The 17,980-nt window shown below is 42.3% G+C and overlaps 2 protein-coding genes across 2 annotated transcripts; both read left to right on the top strand.

Moving 5' to 3' along the window:
* The first annotated feature begins 191 nt into the window (after positions 1-191).
* On the top strand, positions 192-3,110 carry LOC121571511 (PITH domain-containing protein 1). The gene is made up of 6 exons (XM_041883009.1): positions 192-522; positions 892-935; positions 1,055-1,132; positions 1,629-1,733; positions 1,959-2,067; positions 2,286-3,110. The coding sequence occupies exons 1-6, from the start codon at positions 325-327 to the stop codon at positions 2,385-2,387; spliced, it is 636 nt and encodes a 211-aa protein (XP_041738943.1). The 5' UTR covers positions 192-324; the 3' UTR covers positions 2,388-3,110.
* Positions 3,111-3,271: 161 nt separating this feature from the next.
* LOC121571512 (acyl-protein thioesterase 2-like) lies at positions 3,272-14,257 on the top strand. Its single transcript, XM_041883010.1, has 10 exons — positions 3,272-3,358; positions 5,581-5,673; positions 6,845-6,876; positions 8,935-9,000; positions 9,202-9,249; positions 9,587-9,657; positions 12,537-12,610; positions 12,785-12,886; positions 13,137-13,313; positions 13,431-14,257. The coding sequence occupies exons 2-10, from the start codon at positions 5,596-5,598 to the stop codon at positions 13,479-13,481; spliced, it is 699 nt and encodes a 232-aa protein (XP_041738944.1). The 5' UTR covers positions 3,272-3,358; positions 5,581-5,595; the 3' UTR covers positions 13,482-14,257.
* Positions 14,258-17,980: the final 3,723 nt, after the last annotated feature.

Here is a 17,980-nt window from a genome sequence, read left to right as displayed (position 1 = left end):
TTCACCCAGTTCTCCTCTGAATCATTCAGATGTGTATATATAAATTATTTATAACTCATTGGTCAAAAGTCTAGTGGAAACCGTGTGCTTCTTCATTGGTGTTGGCCAGGCCAATCAGAGAGCACGTTGACGTTGTGCGTCTGTACGTCCATCTTGATTGGCTATTCACGTACATGTAATTTTGAAACGTTTCCTCTTCAGAATGTTGTGGAAAAGTGAAACCAGCCAAGTCAGTCTGAAACAATTTAGCTAGTTAGACAGCCCGTATTATCACTAGCTAGGACTTACATTTCCCTGAAGTGCGATATATAGTTAGTACCTGCGATGTCTGGTCACCGCCATGGTCACGGTGGGCACAGCCACCGCTGCTGTGAAGACGAGCACGAGCCAGCGGAACGGGGCCTGGAGTATGCACTGTATCAGCGCATTGACATCGAGAAACTGCAGTGCCTCAATGAAACAAGAGAAGGCGATGGGAAACTCGTATTTAAACCATGGGATCAACGGACAGACAGGGAGAAGGTAATGTTATCGACACCTTGAACGTATAGTACATCATCTCAATTGAACCATGTTGATGTAGAAGCCCTGAATCCTCCACTGAAATTCCGAAACTCAGCTGTGACAGCTGCTATTTTGGCTCTGCGTTAAATCAAACATTGCAAAAATGAACACCCATGTTTACTTGTTTTGTACGCTGAACAAAATATGTACACAGATGGTGGAACATTTTAGTGTCAATGAGCCTTTCCTTAGAGGTGATCTGGACCTCTTCCATTGGTGAAGGCCAATTTCTTATAACCTTTCTAATGTGATGAAGGGCCACTGTTGGTTAACTGTTATGTGATACTAATGAATTAATTATCTTGAAACGCTCTCTATCCTCTGCAGTTTGTGGAGAGTGATGCTGATGAAGAGCTCCTGTTCAACATCCCGTAAGAAAATCCCCCCTTCAATCCCCTTTTCACCCTTTCTTATCCTGTCATTTTAATTTCAAACTCATTTCATCATATTGTGTTTATGCATTGTCTTTCACAAATCATATGTTTCTCAGGTTCACCGGAAGTGTCAAGCTGAAAGGGATCATCATCGCCGGTGAAGACGATGAATCGCATCCTGCTGAAATGAGACTGTGAGTGAGTACTGTTTCTGCCTTTCAGAAACACCTTGGGTCCTGACTGTGGAATTGCATTGAGCCAGTGTAGCATGTATCAACTCTCTCTGAGAATTGATGGTTATTACTCACAACAAGTCAACTGAGGTGTATTCATTAGTGCAAAACGGGTTACAACGGAAAGTGTTTTGCAACGAGTTTCTATTGGACAAATTCAGGTAGGTCCCACCCTGTTTGCTTCTGTTTGCTTCTCTTTGCTTCTGTTTGCTTTCTTTTGGTTCATAGTGAATGCACCCCCAGCTCTGAGCCAGCTGTGCAAACTGAAAGAGCAAGTACTGTAGTTAACTTATTGCTCCGTGAGTGACATTTGACTCACTATTCACACCGTGAGATCAAGACACCTAGTGACAAATTAGCTAGCTTCTGCTACATCGGCATGGAACTGCATTTATTTATTGTCAGCGTGTGTGGTTTTGTTAACCAACTGTGTGTTGTTGTTGCACTGTCCCTGTAGATACAAGAACATACCCCACATGTCCTTTGATGACACATGCAGAGAACCTGAGCAAGCCTTCCGTCTCAATAGAGATCCACTGGCTCAGCTGGAATACCCAACTAAGTAAGAGCAATAGAACTGGCACACACACACACACACACACACACTAAAAGTAGTATTGTTTTCCCAGAAAACAATGGGGTTTGTGGTCAATGCTCACCCATAGACTATTTCCGAGACAAAATAACAAAACATTTTTTTAAATATAATTTCGGTGAACTATGCCTAAGTACCCACCCAACCTAAAATGCACTAAACGAATCAACGCTAAATTGCCATTCTTTCCAGGATTGCCCGTTTCTCCAACGTTAATCACTTATCCATTCACATATCACAGAACTTTGGGACAGCGTCCACACGGGTCTACTACATTGGGCTGAGAGGGGAGTACTTCCAGGTGAGAACAAACATGAGACCCACGTCCAGTAAATTATCTTATACAGCTCTGACAGTGTACGCCTCAGCTGAGTTAAAAAAATAATATATTATCGCTCTATGGATTTCCAGAATTGTTTCACATATGTATCAGGGTTTACTTTGACTGTTCCATGTTGTCCATTTTAAATGGCAAAACACCTCACCTCAGTCTTATCTGTTTTGCCTTCTTCCTCCCAGGCTCACAGACATGAAGTGACCATCTGCAACTACGAGGCGTCCGCTAACCCCGCAGACCATAAAGTCGACAGCATCATCCCACAAACAAATGTAATCTCCTGAGAGAAAGGAGGGGTTGGATAGTTGCATTGACAGATATGGGTCAAAAGGAAGTGTGATGGATACTTAGGCCTGGTGGGTGAACTTTCTCATTGGAGGTCAGGTATGACTAATACTGAATATCAGTGTCTAATCTGGATTTTCTCAGTTGTTACACTTATTTTACCACCGAGTGGAGGCTGAAAGAAGTGAGTAAGTTTTCGTTTGGTAAATGAATACATTTAATGTCACTCGCTGGTAACCCTGTGATAAAGCATCACAGTGCTTTTATCTAAAACTATATCTGGACACTGTGTGCCACTTAGTGGTTTGTTGTAATATGACAACTTGTCTCAGCAAAACTGGAATGACTCCAAAGTCCCCTACAGTGGGAGTTCACTCACATTATTTCATCCAAGCTCTGAATGGCATGGCAATAATGTGACTATGTAGACATTTTGACACAACCAAAGTAGATCAGCATTAGGTTTTCATTTGATTGGATTAGACCCATATACCCACGTTTACTTAGGGGTGAGTTGCTTACTATACCACACTGCTTTCTTTGACAACCACCAAACACAAAAGCTATTTAACTTATGATTTCATTGCATTATTAATGTGCGTAGTCTGAGAAATAGGACATGTCCTTTGCTGTTGTGTGTAATGTAATTATTTGAAGAATAAATATGTTACATAAGAGAATAGTTGTATCTTTTTTAATGAGTGTAGAATTGAATTGAAATGTAGATTTTGGTTTAATAAAAGGCTGTATTATTTGTATTGAAAATATGCTCTTTGCATTTGGTTTAATATATTTGTTTAGTGTAAATGGCACTATCTGGAATGTATTGCTTGTCAGTATCAATTGATGGCAGGGTGTGCGGTAAGTGCAAGCTCGAGAAAGGGTGTGGACGTCATCATGACATCACTTTGAAGAATACCCGCCCCTCTACAGTAGCGGAAGTTCCGTTGATATTCTGGGACAGCAAGTGGTGAGTGTATGAGTTTGTATTAGCGGGCCGCGGTTTTATAATACTTCTTTACCCCATCCGAACCGAACCCACATGGGCCTTTGGTTACCGCTGTGGTTCAAGGGCATGGGGGAGTGATCTATTGAAATACCTGGTCGAATTTAGGCCACATGTCAATCGAACCAAGCTCGAATGGGAGCGGAGGGCAGTGTACTGAGACAATACAGATTGCTGCTGTGTGGTTAGCTTGCTAAACTAGTCATTGTGAGGATTTGTAGCCAGCTAAACAGGATTAAGCTGGCTACTTGGATGTAGCTAACTAGCTTTTCCGTGTTTGAAACAATCTAGCTAGCAGTTTTGCACTTATCCTCTCCCGAATTCACCAACCGGGTCGCACAACGTCAACGACTGGGTTAGCGAGTTAAGCTTCTCGCAGCCCACATTGTTTCTTCATCCCCACCCCCTTCCTTTCTTTTAGCTAGCTAATGAACAAAATATCAGTACCTTGAATCGCAGGTTGCCTATGTATTGCCACATATGTCTACGTCAAATTATCGAAATAAACGAATATAAAAAGATAAATGATTTATGTTGCAAGATGCCACTCCTGCTGGCTAGCCTGCATAACCTAACTGGCTAATAAAACCAGGGGTGTAATCATTAGTCCAAACAGTTCCGTTTTGCAACTAAAACTAGATTTTCTATTGGAAAAATTCAGGTAGGTCCCTCCCCGTTTCGTTCCCTTTAAGAAACGTTTTGCAACAGAATCGGCAGAATGAATACACCCCAGGTGGTGCTGGCTGGCTATACTGACTCTCGCATATGACTCGATGCTTGCCTGGTGGCTAGAATTTACGTACCGGGTCAACCTTACAGGGCCTTTATCCCAGTAACAATTGCTCTTGACTACTGAGGAAATCGAGCCATTAGTTGCTGTAAATGCAAGTGAATAAAGGGCCAAGGCGGCACATTTTTCTTACGCCAACCACTGAACCAGTCAACGTTTAGTTTGTCCTAGCCAGTTTAATGCCAGTCAGATTGGAACTCGTGATCTTGTAGCCGTACATGGACGGCATTGTTTGTATCACCCCTAGAAGGCTTGTGCAGAGGGAGAGAAAGGTGACCGTGAAATCAGTGTATTTCCATCCTGGCTTAGCTATTTTCCCACTGCTGGCGAGATCATGGAAGATCAATGTAGGATAAGCAGCTATTTGTGGTCTTTCTGTTATCTCTGAAGGGACTGAGGATGTTTGCCTCGCAAATACAATTATAGGCTGGCTAACATTAAGTGATGGTATAAAGTCAAAGATTACACTGGCATGCTGGAGCAAAGCCTCTTTGTGTCATTGATGCTAGATGCTATTATCCAATTGCTTCAGACCGTGCCTACTAGTTGAGAGCACATCAGATAGGGTTAGTGCTATCTGGGGTCCTTTGGATGTCCTTACCCTAAACCCAAACCATAACTTTTACCTAACCTTTACCGTAACCATTTTAAATGTCAACTTCAATGGGGTAGGGATGTCCCAAGGATACTGGATAGCAAGGACAGAGTGCTGTAGGCCTATCTGCCTGGGGGAATCCTATAGCTTGGTCTATTAAAGTGTGCAATAGCTGACACAGTGACAAGGAAATGAGGCAAAGGCACAATGAGCATGTGTGTCATTGCAGTTCAGAAAGTTATTGTGATGTGTGATGCACGGCCCTGTTCTTTCTCCCTATTGAGCCTGTCATTCTCATTCCCCTGATTTGGCTCTTTTTCTGTCTCTCCCTTTGCTTTCACTAACTGCCTGTCATTAGGTGGGTGGAATTGTAACTAACTGTGTATAATCTCCCTGAAGGTTTATACATTAACCTCCTCACTTTTCCTTTTAATTCCTCCTCTCGTTGTTTCTTTCTCTCTCTTGCTCGCCTCATCCTTTTGTCATATCTGTCGCTCAACCTGACTCTATGAGGGTATTAAATGTTGATTTAGAAAACAATATGCTCTAGCTAGCCGATATCCATTATCAGTGGATAGGCAGTGGCACCAGTACTAACCTATTGGCATGTTGGTTAATAACGTAAATGCATTTGCTGACTGAAGAGATTCTTCTCAGTACTCAGCCTGTCTCTTTGGTTCAAAGCAGCCATAATCTGTGGGATGTTCAGTTCTTTTGTCATGTCTGTCCCTTTGCTGAATAGCTGCATTGATAACCAACCAACGTCATTGATATGCCCCTTTTTCCCCGTCCTCTCTCTAGCACCCCTTATAGTGTATGTGTGGCAACAACATGTCTCTGCCGCTGCTCGCTGAGGCTGTGACGGTGTCTGGGACAGAGAAGGAGACCGCTGCGGTGAGAGACCACACCAACACCATAGTGTAACTTACGCCAGCCATCAGTACATTTGCCCACTTGTTGGAAAGTATCAAAGGAAGCGCAAGAGTTGCCATGCTAAAGCTAATGTGTTGTTCAGAGGTGCTGTGAACTATGGCCGGGACGATACCAGTATCGCAATATTTTTTTCCATGGCAAAATTGAAAAACCAAAGCAGACCAAAGTCTTTAGTCCTTTAAAAACCTGCCGTATGTAAAATATTGTTCCTTGAATTGGAAAATAAATAAACGTGACTCTGGATGACAATGATTTATGTTTGTGTCCAACATTAGGGCTTTTTCCTAAAGAAGCTAAATCCACTTGGTGTTTTGTTTACTTGCCACGATACTAACGAGTATTGTGATACTGGTATCGTCCCGGCCCTACTGTGAACCCACTGGGCAAAAACGGGTTAAATCAACGTTTTTTTCTCCATGTGATTTCAACAACAAAAAATCATTTTGGTGACGTTGAATCAACGTGGAAAACTGATTGGATTTGCAAAAAGTCCTCAACGTAAGGGAATTTAGTCTTTTTTTCACCCAACGTTTAATCGAAATCCAATGACATGGTGATTTTTTTGGGGGGGGGGCGATTTCACATTGCATACACGTTAGCTGACAACTCAGCTAAATGTAAATAATATAAAAACGTTGAACTGCCGTCTGTGCCCTGTGTGAAATTATTTGGCATGGTTGCACAGCCATATCAGAACTGTGCTATGTTACAATATTGGAGCTTGAAGGCATAACAAACCGATTACACTGAAGTTAAGTGGGTCTGCAAGCACTTGTTAATTCAAAACCAACTCAATTTAATTCATTTGTGAATGCTCATATTAGATTTTTACATAGAACGTACAAAACAAGAAATATCTGGCTCGCCAAATTAAAAATGTTCTTCCTCTTATGATGCCTTTGATGAATGCTATTCTTTAGAGTTGGCAAGCAGCAATATCAACAGAGTAGTCCTGGCAAAAGTAGGAATTTGCCCTTTGTTGTTGCTATTGGGCCTGATTCACTTGTACATGGTGTTCATATGCAAATACAGTGCACTTGCCAGTAAACTGGCATGCTCATTGGTGTTCTGTGTAGTTCATAATGCACCATTAACCAATGTAAAACTGTCAATCTCCCCAATTCTACCAAAGGTGATCTTCCTTCATGGTTTGGGTGACTCAGGGTGAGTTTTCTGTCTTAAACCTGTTGCATGCTTCCCAGTCAACAGTTTGCATATATTATAACAACATTTTGAGACGTTTTTGTTCGTTTTGGTGTTCGGCTGTTTTCTTTCTTGAGGCAAGTCAAAGTTCGGTAGCCGAAGTCTACGCCCCTTTGTCGGTGATTGGTCAACAGTACTACTCCTAGTAGGATTGGTTACTATGGACTGGGGTTCTTCAATTAAGTGGTTCTTGTCATTCAATGAGAGATGACTAGTTTTCATGCAAATGTTTTCACTTGAGAAATACTACACCAAACATCTTAGTTAGATGTAAAATTGCGCGACTAAGACATCCTCTGCAAAAATGTAAAATGATTACAGATTTCTTGATTTATCATAGATTCATTCAGACTATTTTGAGGAAGTGTGCACCTTCATATATACAGTGCCTTGCAAAAGTATTCATCCCCCTTGGCGTTCTTCCGATTTTGTTGCATTACAACCTGTAATTTAAATTGATTTTTATTTGGATTTCATGTAATGGACATACACAAAATAGTCCAAATTAGTGAAGTGAAATGAAAAAAATAAGAGTCTGCAACACCACTAAGCAAAGGGCACCACCAAGCAAACGGCACCATGAAGACCAAGGAGCTCTCCAATCAGATCAGGAACAAAGTTGTAGAGAAGTAACGCCAGGGTAGTGTGTTCGATCCCTGGGACCACCCATACGTAAAAATGTATGCACACATGACTGTAAGTCACTTTGGATAAAAGTGTTTGCTAAATAGCATATTATATTATATTAAGTACAGATCAGGGTTGGGTTATAAAAAAATATCAGAAACTTTGAACATCCCACGGAGCACCATTAAATCCATTATTAAAAAATGGAAAGAATATGGCACCACAACAAACCTGCCAAGAGAGGGCCGCCCACCAAAACTCACAGACCAGGCAAGGAGGGCATTAATCAGAGAGGCAACAAAGAGACCAAAGATAACCCTGAAGGAGCTGCAAAGCTCCACAGCGGAGATTGGAGTATCTGTCCATAGGACCACTTTAAGCTGTACGCTCCACAGAGCTGGGCTTTACGGAAGAGTGGCCAGAAAAAAGCCATTGCTTAAAGAAAAAATAAGCAAACACGTTTGGTGTTCACCAAAAGGCATGTGGGAGACACCCCAAACATATGGATGAAGGTACTCTGGTCAGATGAGACTAAAATGGAGCTTTTTGGCCATCAAGGAAAATGCTATGTCTGGCGCAAACCCAACACCTCTCATCACCCCGAGAACACCATCCCCACAGTGAAGCATGGTGGTGGCAGCATCATGCTGTGGGGATGTTTTTCATCGGCAGGGACTGGGAAACTGGTCAGAATTGAAGGAATGATGGATGGTGCTAAATACAGGGAAATTCTTGAGGGAAACCTGTTTCAGTCTTCCAGAGATTTGAGACTGGGACGGAGGTTCACCTTCCAGCAGGACAACACTTGAGTGGTTTAAGGGGAAACATTTAAATGTGTTGGATGGCCTAGTCAAAGCCCAGACCTCAATCCAATTGAGAATCTGTGGTATGACTTAAAGATTGCTGTACACCTGCAGAACCCATCCAACTTGAAGGAGCTGGAGCAGTTTTGCCTTGAAGAATGGGCAAAAATCCCAGTGGCTAGATGTGCCAAGCTTATAGAGACATACCCCAAGAGACTTGCAGCTGTAATTGCTGCAAAAGGTGGCTCTGCAAAGTATTGACTTTGGGGGGTGAATAGTTATGCACACTCAAGTTTTCTGTTTTTTTGTCTTATTTCTTGTTTGTTTCACAATAACTCATATTTTGCATCTTCAAAGTGGTAGGCATGTTGTGTAAATCAAATTATACAAACCCCCAAAAAGCGACATTCTTTTAAGGGAGTATGCGAGGCTCAGACATTCGCTTCGCCTAGCCAAGTTCTGCTAGGAGGAAACCGAACCTAGTATGCGGGTGCCTTTACACTCTGTATAAATCGTTCTGTCTTATAGCTTAATCTGTATAGAGTACCACTTTCTCTCTCTGAATTGCTATTTTTCTTCCTGTTGTCAGGCATGGCTGGGCAGATGCCATGACGGCTATCCGACTGCCACATGTAAAGTATATCTGCCCCCACGCGTAAGTCTCTGTATTATTATGTCATATTTTCTGACATGTTTATTTCTCTGCTTGAGTGCCTCTGTCTCAGTTTCTAGTGTATGTTGTAATAAGAGAGTTGAATCTTATCTTTGGTAGTGTCTCATCTCTGATCTTTCTATACAACCATTTAGTATTCCTCCACACTTGTATACTTACATTGATTCACTTGTTTGTCCACAGGCCCAGAATCCCTGTCACTCTTAATATGAAGATGACTATGCCCTCATGGTGAGTCATATGTTTGCACTGATCTGAAAGATATGTCATTGGCTAATGGCTTGACTCTAACCTACACTTCACTGGAAAATAGATTTCCTTTTGGTAAGAGATTTGGTGAACATGGAATTCCTTCAAAGGCGGACACACACACACACACACACACACACAATCAGGATACCAGGGGCACATAATATATACAGTGAGCTGACACCTCATAGTCATTGTATCATTTCAAATCCAAAGTGCTTGAGTACAAAGCCAAAACAACAAAACATTTCACTGTGCCAATACTTTTGCATGAGATGTATATTAAATCGACTGACCATGGATCTGTGCGTTTCTGTAGGTTTGACCTGATGGGTCTCAGCCCAGATTCTCCAGAGGACGAGGCTGGCATCAAGAGGGCAGCGGAGAACAGTAAGTAATTCAGTGAAACACCAGTACTATACAGTGGGGGGAAAAAGTATTTAGTCAGCCACCAATTGTGCAAGTTCTCCCACTTAAAAAGATGAGAGAGGCCTGTAATTTTCATCATAGGTACACGTCAACTATGACAGACAAAATGAGAATTTTTTTCTCCAGAAAATCACATTGTAGGATTTTTAATGAATTTATTTGCAAATTATGGTGGAAAATAAGTATTTGGTCACCTACAAACAAGCAAGATTTCTGGCTCTCACAGACCTGTAACTTCTTCTTTAAGAGGCTCCTCTGTCCTCCACTCGTTACCTGTATTAATGGCACCTGTTTGAACTTGTTATCAGTATAAAAGACACCTGTTCACAACCTCAAACAGTCACACTCCAAACTCCACTATGGCCAAGACCAAAGAGCTGTCAAAGGACACCAGAAACAAAATTGTAGACCTTCACCAGGCTGGGAAGACTGAATCTGCAATAGGTAAGCAGCTTGGTTTGAAGAAATCAACTGTGGGAGCAATTATTAGGAAATGGAAGACATACAAGACCACTGATAATCTCTCTCGATCTGGGGCTCCACGCAAGATCTCACCCCGTGGGGTCAAAATTATCACAAGAACGGTGAGCAAAAATCCCAGAACCACACGGGGGGACCTAGTGAATGACCTGCAGAGAGCTGGGACCAAAGTAACAAAGCCTACCATCAGTAACACACTACGCCGCCAGGGACTCAAATCCTGCAGTGCCAGACGTGTCCCCCTGTTTAAGCCAGTACATGTCCAGGCCCGTCTGAAGTTTGCTAGAGTGCATTTGGATGATCCAGAAGAGGATTGGGTCAGATGAAACCAAAATATAACTTTTTGGTAAAAACTCAACTCGTCGTGTTTGGAGGACAAAGAATGCTGAGTTGCATCCAAAGAACACCATACCTACTGTGAAGCATTGGGGTGGAAACATCATGCTTTGGGGCTGTTTTTCTGCAAAGGGACCAGGACGACTGATCCGTGTAAAGGAAAGAATGAATGGGGCCATGTATCGTGAGATTTTGAGTGAAAACCTCCTTACATCAGCAAGGGCATTGAAGATGAAACGTGGCTGGGTCTTTCAGCATGACAATGATCCCAAACACACCGCCCGGGCAACGAAGGAGTGGCTTCGTAAGAAGCATTTCAAGGTCCTGGAGTGGCCTAGCCAGTCTCCAGATCTCAACCCCATAGAAAATCTTTGGAGGGAGTTGAAAGTCTGTGTTGCCCAGCGACAGCCCCAAAACATCACTGCTCTAGAGGAGATCTGCATGGAGGAATTGGCCAAAATACCAGCAACAGTGTGTGAAAACCTTGTGAAGACTTACAGAAAACGTTTGACCTGTGTCATTGCCAACAAAGGGTATATAACAAAGTATTGAGAAACTTTTGTTATTGACCAAATACTTATTTTCCACCATAATTTGCAAATAAATTCATTAAAAAATCCTACAATGATTTTCTGGATTTTTTTCCCTCATTTTGTCTGTCATAGTTGACGTGTACCTATGATGAAAATGACAGGCCTCTCTCATCTTTTTAAGTGGGAGAACTTGCACAATTGGTGGCGGACTAAATACTTTTTTCCCCACTGTACATGTTATAAACTCAGCAAAAAAAAGAAACGTTCTCTCACTGTCAACTGCGTTTATTTTGAGCAAACTTAACATGTGTAAATATTTGTATGAACATAACAAGATTCAACAACTGAGACATAAACTGAACAAGTTCCACAGACATGTGACTAACAGAAATTGAATAATGTGTCCCTGACCAAAGGGGGGTCAAAATCAAAAGTAACAGTCAGTATCTGGTGTGGCCACCAGCTGCATTAAGTACTGCAGTGCATCTCCTCCTCATGGACTGCACCATATTTGCCAGTTCTTGCTGTGAGATGTTACCCCACTCTTCCACCAAGGCACCTGCAAGTTCCTGGACATTTCTGGGGGGAATGGCCCTAGCCCTCACCCTCCGATCCAACCATCACCCCTGGTGAGACAAAACCGCAACTCGTCAGTGAAGAGCACTTTTTGCCAGTCCTGTCTGGTCCAGCGACGGTGGGTTTGTGCCCATAGGCGACGTTGTTGTCGGTGATGTCTGGTGAGGACCTGCCTTACAACAGGCCTACAAACTCTCAGTCCAGCCTCTCTCAGCCTATTGCGGACAGTCTGAGCACTGATGGAGGGATTGTGCATTCCTGGTGTAACTCAGGCAGTTGTTGTTGCCATCCTGTACCTGTCCCGCAGGTGTGATGTTCGGATGTACCGATCCTGTGCAGGTGTTGTTACACGTGGTCTGCCAATGCGAGGACGATCAGCTGTCCGTCCTGTCTCCCTGTAGCGCTGTCTTAGACGTCTCACAGTACGGACATAGCAATTTATTGCCCTGGCCACATCTGCAGTCCTCATGCCGCCTTGCAGCAATCCTAAGGCACGTTCGCGCAGATGAGCAGGGACCCTGGGCATCTTTCTTTTGGTGTTTTTCAGAGTCAGTAGAAAGGCCTCTTTAGTGTCCTAAGTTTTCATAACTGTGACCTTAATTGCCTCCCGTCTGTAAGCTGTTAGTGTCTTAACGACCGTCCCACAGGTGCATGTTCATTAATTGTTTATGATTCATTGAACAAGCATGGGAAACAGTGTTTAAACCCTTTACAATGAAGATCTGTGAAGTTATTTTGATTTTTACGAATTATCTTTGAAAGACAGGGTCCTGAAAAAGCGACGTTTCTTTTTTTGCTGAGTTTATATAGCATTGTAGATGCATATAGATATTATACTAAGCTCTATTCACATAACCATGTTAGCCCCCCTATATACTGTATATGTTCAGTTTCCGTTTTCACTCTTTTCCACAGTCAAGGCCATAATCGACCATGAGGCAAAGAATGGGATACCCGCCAATCGCGTGCTGCTTGGAGGGTTCTCTCAGGTAAGGTCAATGTGAAGCGCTATAGAGGTGTTGTGCAAATGAAGTCCTCTTTTTCCAGTTCCTGATTCTCAGTGATTTTTCAACATTGCTGTTTAAACTGTGTAAACCATGTGAACATCTCTATAGGTCTAAACACATTCTACCTCTCTTTCCCTCAATTGTTCCGTCTCCCAGGGTGGGGCTCTGTCCTTGTATACCGCCCTCACCTGTCAGCAGCAATTGGCAGGCGTGGTCGCGCTCAGTTGCTGGTTACCACTTCACAAGAGTTTCCCGCAGGTACATTTACACAGCTTACTTGTTTCTCTACAATTTACGGTACTCTCGGTCCCCTGAACATTCAACAGAGCTGTTTCTTTTATTACTGGGCTGGATTCCAAACTGGAAAATGTACTCCTCTCCATTGCTCTTGATGATTTGGCTGTGTAGATATGAATGAACTGAATATGTGACTTGGTGTTAGAACCTGGTCTTGGTCTTCACTTTTTGCTTGTATTAGTTGGATGTAATGGTCTGTTGTTCCCATTAGGCGGCGAGCGCCAGTGGGAACAGAGACATGCCCATACTGCAGTGTCATGGGGAGATGGACCCCATGATCCCAGTGCAGTTTGGGGCCATGACGGCCGAGAAGCTCAAGATCATTGTCAACCCTCAGAAAATCACCTTCCGGACCTACCCAGGACTCATGCACAGCTCCTGTCCTCAGGTAAAAGGGGATTTTGGTTGTAACATTCAATGTGTGTTAACGGTTTACTATGAGTGTCAATGTGGAAGTATTCATGATGTTCGGTTTCTGATAAGCCTCTTTATTTTTATTTTGCAGGAGATGGCAGCAGTGAAGGAATTCATTGAGAAGCAGTTGCCCCGAATCTGACCTCACCTCAACCCCACTGTGACCCTTAGACACTGACCTCTCACCTCTGACCTGCCATTCTCCCACAGGAAACAGCCATGAGCACCGCCCCCTCCCTCCCTATACATACACAGTAACACTTACTTTCACATATCATCATCATATACACATAATACATGCCTCATTCCATAAAAATCCAACCAACGCACATCATACTGGACACAATCATACTGGACACACACCATTTATAAACGCACATTTGTTAACACACTGAAGTGCTCACACAACAAGTCTTACCTTTTCGAGCGAGAATCACTCACTCACAGTACATTCCCCTGGGATTCTTTTCTCTCTTATCCAACCCGCCAGTATCCCCTCTTTCTTTCTCTCAATCTATCTCTCCTCCTTTCACGACATCCACTCCTGTTTCCCTCCTATGCTGTGTGTGTCAGTGAGTCAGTCAGTTAGTGAGCAGGGGTCCCTGTTGCTAGATGCCACCCAGTGTCAGAGAGCCTGACCCAGGCTGAGGAGATAGCAGGTTCAGCAGCCTGTGGTTCTGGTCCTCAGGCCCCGAGGTCTGGTGCCGTCTGGAGTGACTCTGGTGCCGTCTGGAGTGACTCTGGTGCCGTCTGGAGTGACTCTGGTGCCACGCTGCTCTGCATGCTGTTCCCAACGGGTTCACGGCCACTGGTCCCCATGGGTGCCCCTGTTACTCCTGGTGCCCCTATTTGTGCTGATTCAAATATCTGACATTCTAAAAAAAAACAATTGAAATAAAGGAAACCAATGGATCATTATTTTTGCCACCATCCTCTGTTCTTTACCACAATTTAGGGCTATTGATGATGTGGATAAAATGTACATTTATATGATTTATTTTGTTTGACATGAATGGGCATGATAAAAATAAATGTATAAAATCAGACATTACTTCCATTGCAAGTCCAAAATGATGATGTGGCAGGATTTCATTAAATGTATTGACTGATAAAGATGTTTAATTTCATACACCTTAAATGGCTTGGGGCTTAAAACAAATCCTAGAAATTGTTTTAGCTACTTGTTTGTCTATTGCACTAAATGGTCCTCTGTAGCTCAGCTGGTAGAGCACGGCGCTTGAAACGCCAAGGTAGTGGGTTCGATCCCCGGGACCACCCATACACAAAAATGTATGCACGCATGACTGTAAGTCGCTTTGGATAAAAGCGTCTGCTAAATGGCATATTATTATTTTTTTTTAAATAAATAGTCAGCAAAGCTAAACTAGATTGGTTATGTATTACTCCAGATGGAACCAGAACCAGACCAGGACATAAAGTGGAGTAGACATAACTTGACTCATTTGACTGCAGCTATTCCTAGCTGTTCCCTCTTAGCATCTAGCATTTGACCAGTGAGCCAAGTTCCGTTCCATCGATGTGTCCAGCACAAATCAGTTTCAGCTCTCACGCTGATGGGTCATTTTGACTGTCGAGCAAAACTATTTACTAATTTGACAACTTACTGGCACCCACTAGTACAGTGTGAAAAGGTCAGAGTTAACTCTTAAAATGGGTATACACTGGGAAGGCTTTGATAGAAAAAAAGCTAATTGAAGGGTGATTTAATCTTGAATTAATCTTGAACAACTTGCAGAGCTTGGTTGAATGACTTTAACGCTGAGTCAGTGTGCTAAAATCAGGTGTAATGTGTTTTCCTTTTGTCTATGTTTTCTCTCTTTATGATGCCCTATTCTGTGTTACTGAAACCTAATTTAAAATGGTAGACATTGGAGAAAAAGAAATCTCTTGATTGTTCTGCTATTTAATGAATGTCTTTTACTCCCATATTTGTCTGTTATTACATCTTTCCCCATGTCGTCTTCCTTGACCCAACAAATCTGTTGTTACTTTTCACTTGTACTAGTGGGCTACATTTTGTATGCTTTTCTCTGTGTTGCTTTCTCTTTTGTCTTCCATTCCTTTTCGCCTTCTAGTCACATCCTCCTATCACGTAATTCCCTGTGGGACATGGTTGGATAAAGTGTCTCATCTATGTTCTCCTGAGTTGTACTTTGTCATTGTTTGAATTTTTACAGTTGTGACTCATTTTGATTTGTCATTTTGTCTCAATGTGTTTGGTCACTTTGTCATCTCGTCTTTGTGTCTTAATTTGACTGGCTAAAACATGTTGAGCGACTGTTGGTCCCTCAGGTTATTTTATTTTCCAAGACACCTGTATGATGAATAAATGATGCAAATAACAACAGTGCATTTGAGTTCAGTTTTTTGTTGTGGAATTATTATGGTAGTAATATTTCTGGTCTGTGAACTGTACATCACATCATTCAAGAAATTAGGGACAGCCTAAGAGTGCATGTGCACAACTCTCTTGTGCAGACTTCTGCAGTGCAGACCATAGAGAATGATAGAGGTCTATAGCGTCCCAAAGGCTGTTTAAGCATGGGCAGCGCCATTGAAGGCTTCCACCATTCTTCTGCCCTTTTTAAAGTAGTCAACTGGGTGGGGATTCCTATGGATTGTAGCCTCAATTGCGCTGCCCATGCTATCACAGACGCTATAATGGCACCGATATAAAGTTGAGTCCTCTATCTTTATGGTGCAGACACTGAAAAATCTATGTATTTGGGTGGTTAAGTGGTAGTTACCACGCTAAATGAAAAGAACAAGCTATGTAACATAAATATTTGAGGGATTGAAATGATCGAGTCTATGTTTGAAAGGAGTCTGTCACTGAAGTGTAGCCTAATGACATGCATGAATTGATCTACTACTGTAATGGCGTCAGCAAGGTAAACATAATGTTTCTAGAGACATTTAGCTACAGTTGAAGTCGGAAGTTTACATACACCTTAGCCAAATAAATTTAAGCTCAGTTTTTCACAATTCCTGACATTTAATCCTAGTAAAAATTCCCTGTCTTAGGTCAGTTAGGATCACCACTTTATTTTAAGAATGTGAAATGTCAGAATAATAGTAAAGAGAATGATTTATTTCAGCTTTTATTTCTTTCATCACATTCCCAGTGGGTCAGAAGTTTACATACACTCAATTAGTATTTGGTAGCATTGCCTTTAAATTGTTTAACTTGGGTCAAACGTTTTGGGTAGCCTTCCACAAGCTTCCCACAATAAATTGGGTGAATTTTGGCCCATTCCTCCTGACAGAGCTGGTGTAACTGAGTCAGGTTTGTAGGCTTCTTTGCTCGCACACGCTTTTTCAGTTCTGCCCACACATTTTCTATAGGATTGAGGTCAGGGCTTTGTGATGGCCACTCCAATACCTTGACTTTGTTGTCCTTAAGCCATTTTGCCACAACTTTGGAAGTATGCTTGGGGTCATTGTCCATTTGGAAGACCATTTGCGACCAAGCTTTAACTTCCTGACTGATGTCTTGAGATGTAATTTTCCTTCCTCATGATGCCATCTATTTTGTGAAGTGCACCAGTCCCTCCTGCAGCAAAGCACCCCCACAGCATGATGCTGCCACCCCCGTGCTTCACGGTTGGGATGGTGTTCTTCGGCTTGCAAGCGTACCCCTTTTTCCTCCAAACATAACGATTGTCATTATGGCCAAACAGTTCTATTTTTGTTTCATCAGACCAGAGGACATTTCTCCAAAAAGTACGATCTTTGTCCTCATGTGCAGTTGCAAACCGTAGTCTGGCTTTTATATGGCGGTTTTGGAGCAGTGGCTTCTTCCTTGCTGAGCGGCCTTTCAGGTTATGTCGATATAGGACTTGTTTTACTGTGGATATAGATACTTTTGTACCTGTTTCCTCCAGCATCTTCACAAGTTCCTTTGCTGTTGTTCTGGGATTGATTTGCACTTTTCGCACCAAAGTACGTTCATCTCTAGGAGACAGAATGCGTCTCCTTCCTGAGCGGTATGATGGCTGCGTGGTCCCATGGTGTTTATACTTGCGTACTATTGTTTGTACAGATGAACGTGGAACCTTCAGGCGTTTGGAAATTGCTCCCAAGGATGAACCAGACTTGTGGAGGTCTACCATTTTTTTCTGAGGTCTTGGCTGATTTCTTTTGATTTTCCCATGATGTCAAGCAAAGAGGCACTGAGTTTGAAGGTAGGCCTTGAAATACATCCACAGGTACACCTCCAATTGACTCAAATGATGTCAATTAGCCTATCAGAAGCTTCTAAAGCCATGACATCATTTTCTGGAATTTTCCAAGCTGTTTAAAGGCACAGTCAACTTAGTGTATGTAAACTTCTGACCCAATGGAATTGTGATACAGTGAATTATAAGTGAAATAATCTGTCTGTAAACAATTGTTGGAAAAATTACTTGTGTCATGCACAAAGTAGATGTCCTAACCGACTTGCCAAAACTATAGTTTGTTAACAAGAAATTTGTGGAGTGGTTGAAAAACAAGTTTTAATGACTCCCTAACCTAAGTGTATGTAAACTTCCGACTTCAACTGTATATAATAGTTTCTCTTTCGCCTTCTCTAATGTAATTATTTTTTTGCCTTTGAGTTGTGTTTCAGAAAGTAAACAA

The sequence above is a fragment of the Coregonus clupeaformis genome, chromosome 8, assembly GCF_020615455.1.
Source record: "Coregonus clupeaformis isolate EN_2021a chromosome 8, ASM2061545v1, whole genome shotgun sequence".
Lineage (NCBI taxonomy): Eukaryota > Metazoa > Chordata > Actinopteri > Salmoniformes > Salmonidae > Coregonus > Coregonus clupeaformis.
The sequence above is the reverse complement of the archived record's forward strand: the minus strand, read 5'-3'. Positions and strand labels throughout refer to the sequence as shown.

Bases quoted from the DNA above. Each gene is read 5' to 3' on its own strand.
- LOC121571511 (XM_041883009.1), top strand. From the start codon at position 325: ATGTCTGGTCACCGCCATGGTCACGGTGGGCACAGCCACCGCTGCTGT. The intron at 523-891 runs GTAATGTTATCG...TATCCTCTGCAG, and splicing joins AACGGACAGACAGGGAGAAG to TTTGTGGAGAGTGATGCTGA. The intron at 1,133-1,628 runs GTGAGTGAGTAC...CTGTCCCTGTAG, and splicing joins CATCCTGCTGAAATGAGACT to ATACAAGAACATACCCCACA.
- LOC121571512 (XM_041883010.1), top strand. From the start codon at position 5,596: ATGTGTGGCAACAACATGTCTCTGCCGCTGCTCGCTGAGGCTGTGACG. The intron at 9,250-9,586 runs GTGAGTCATATG...GCGTTTCTGTAG, and splicing joins AAGATGACTATGCCCTCATG to GTTTGACCTGATGGGTCTCA. The intron at 12,887-13,136 runs GTACATTTACAC...TGTTCCCATTAG, and splicing joins TTCACAAGAGTTTCCCGCAG to GCGGCGAGCGCCAGTGGGAA.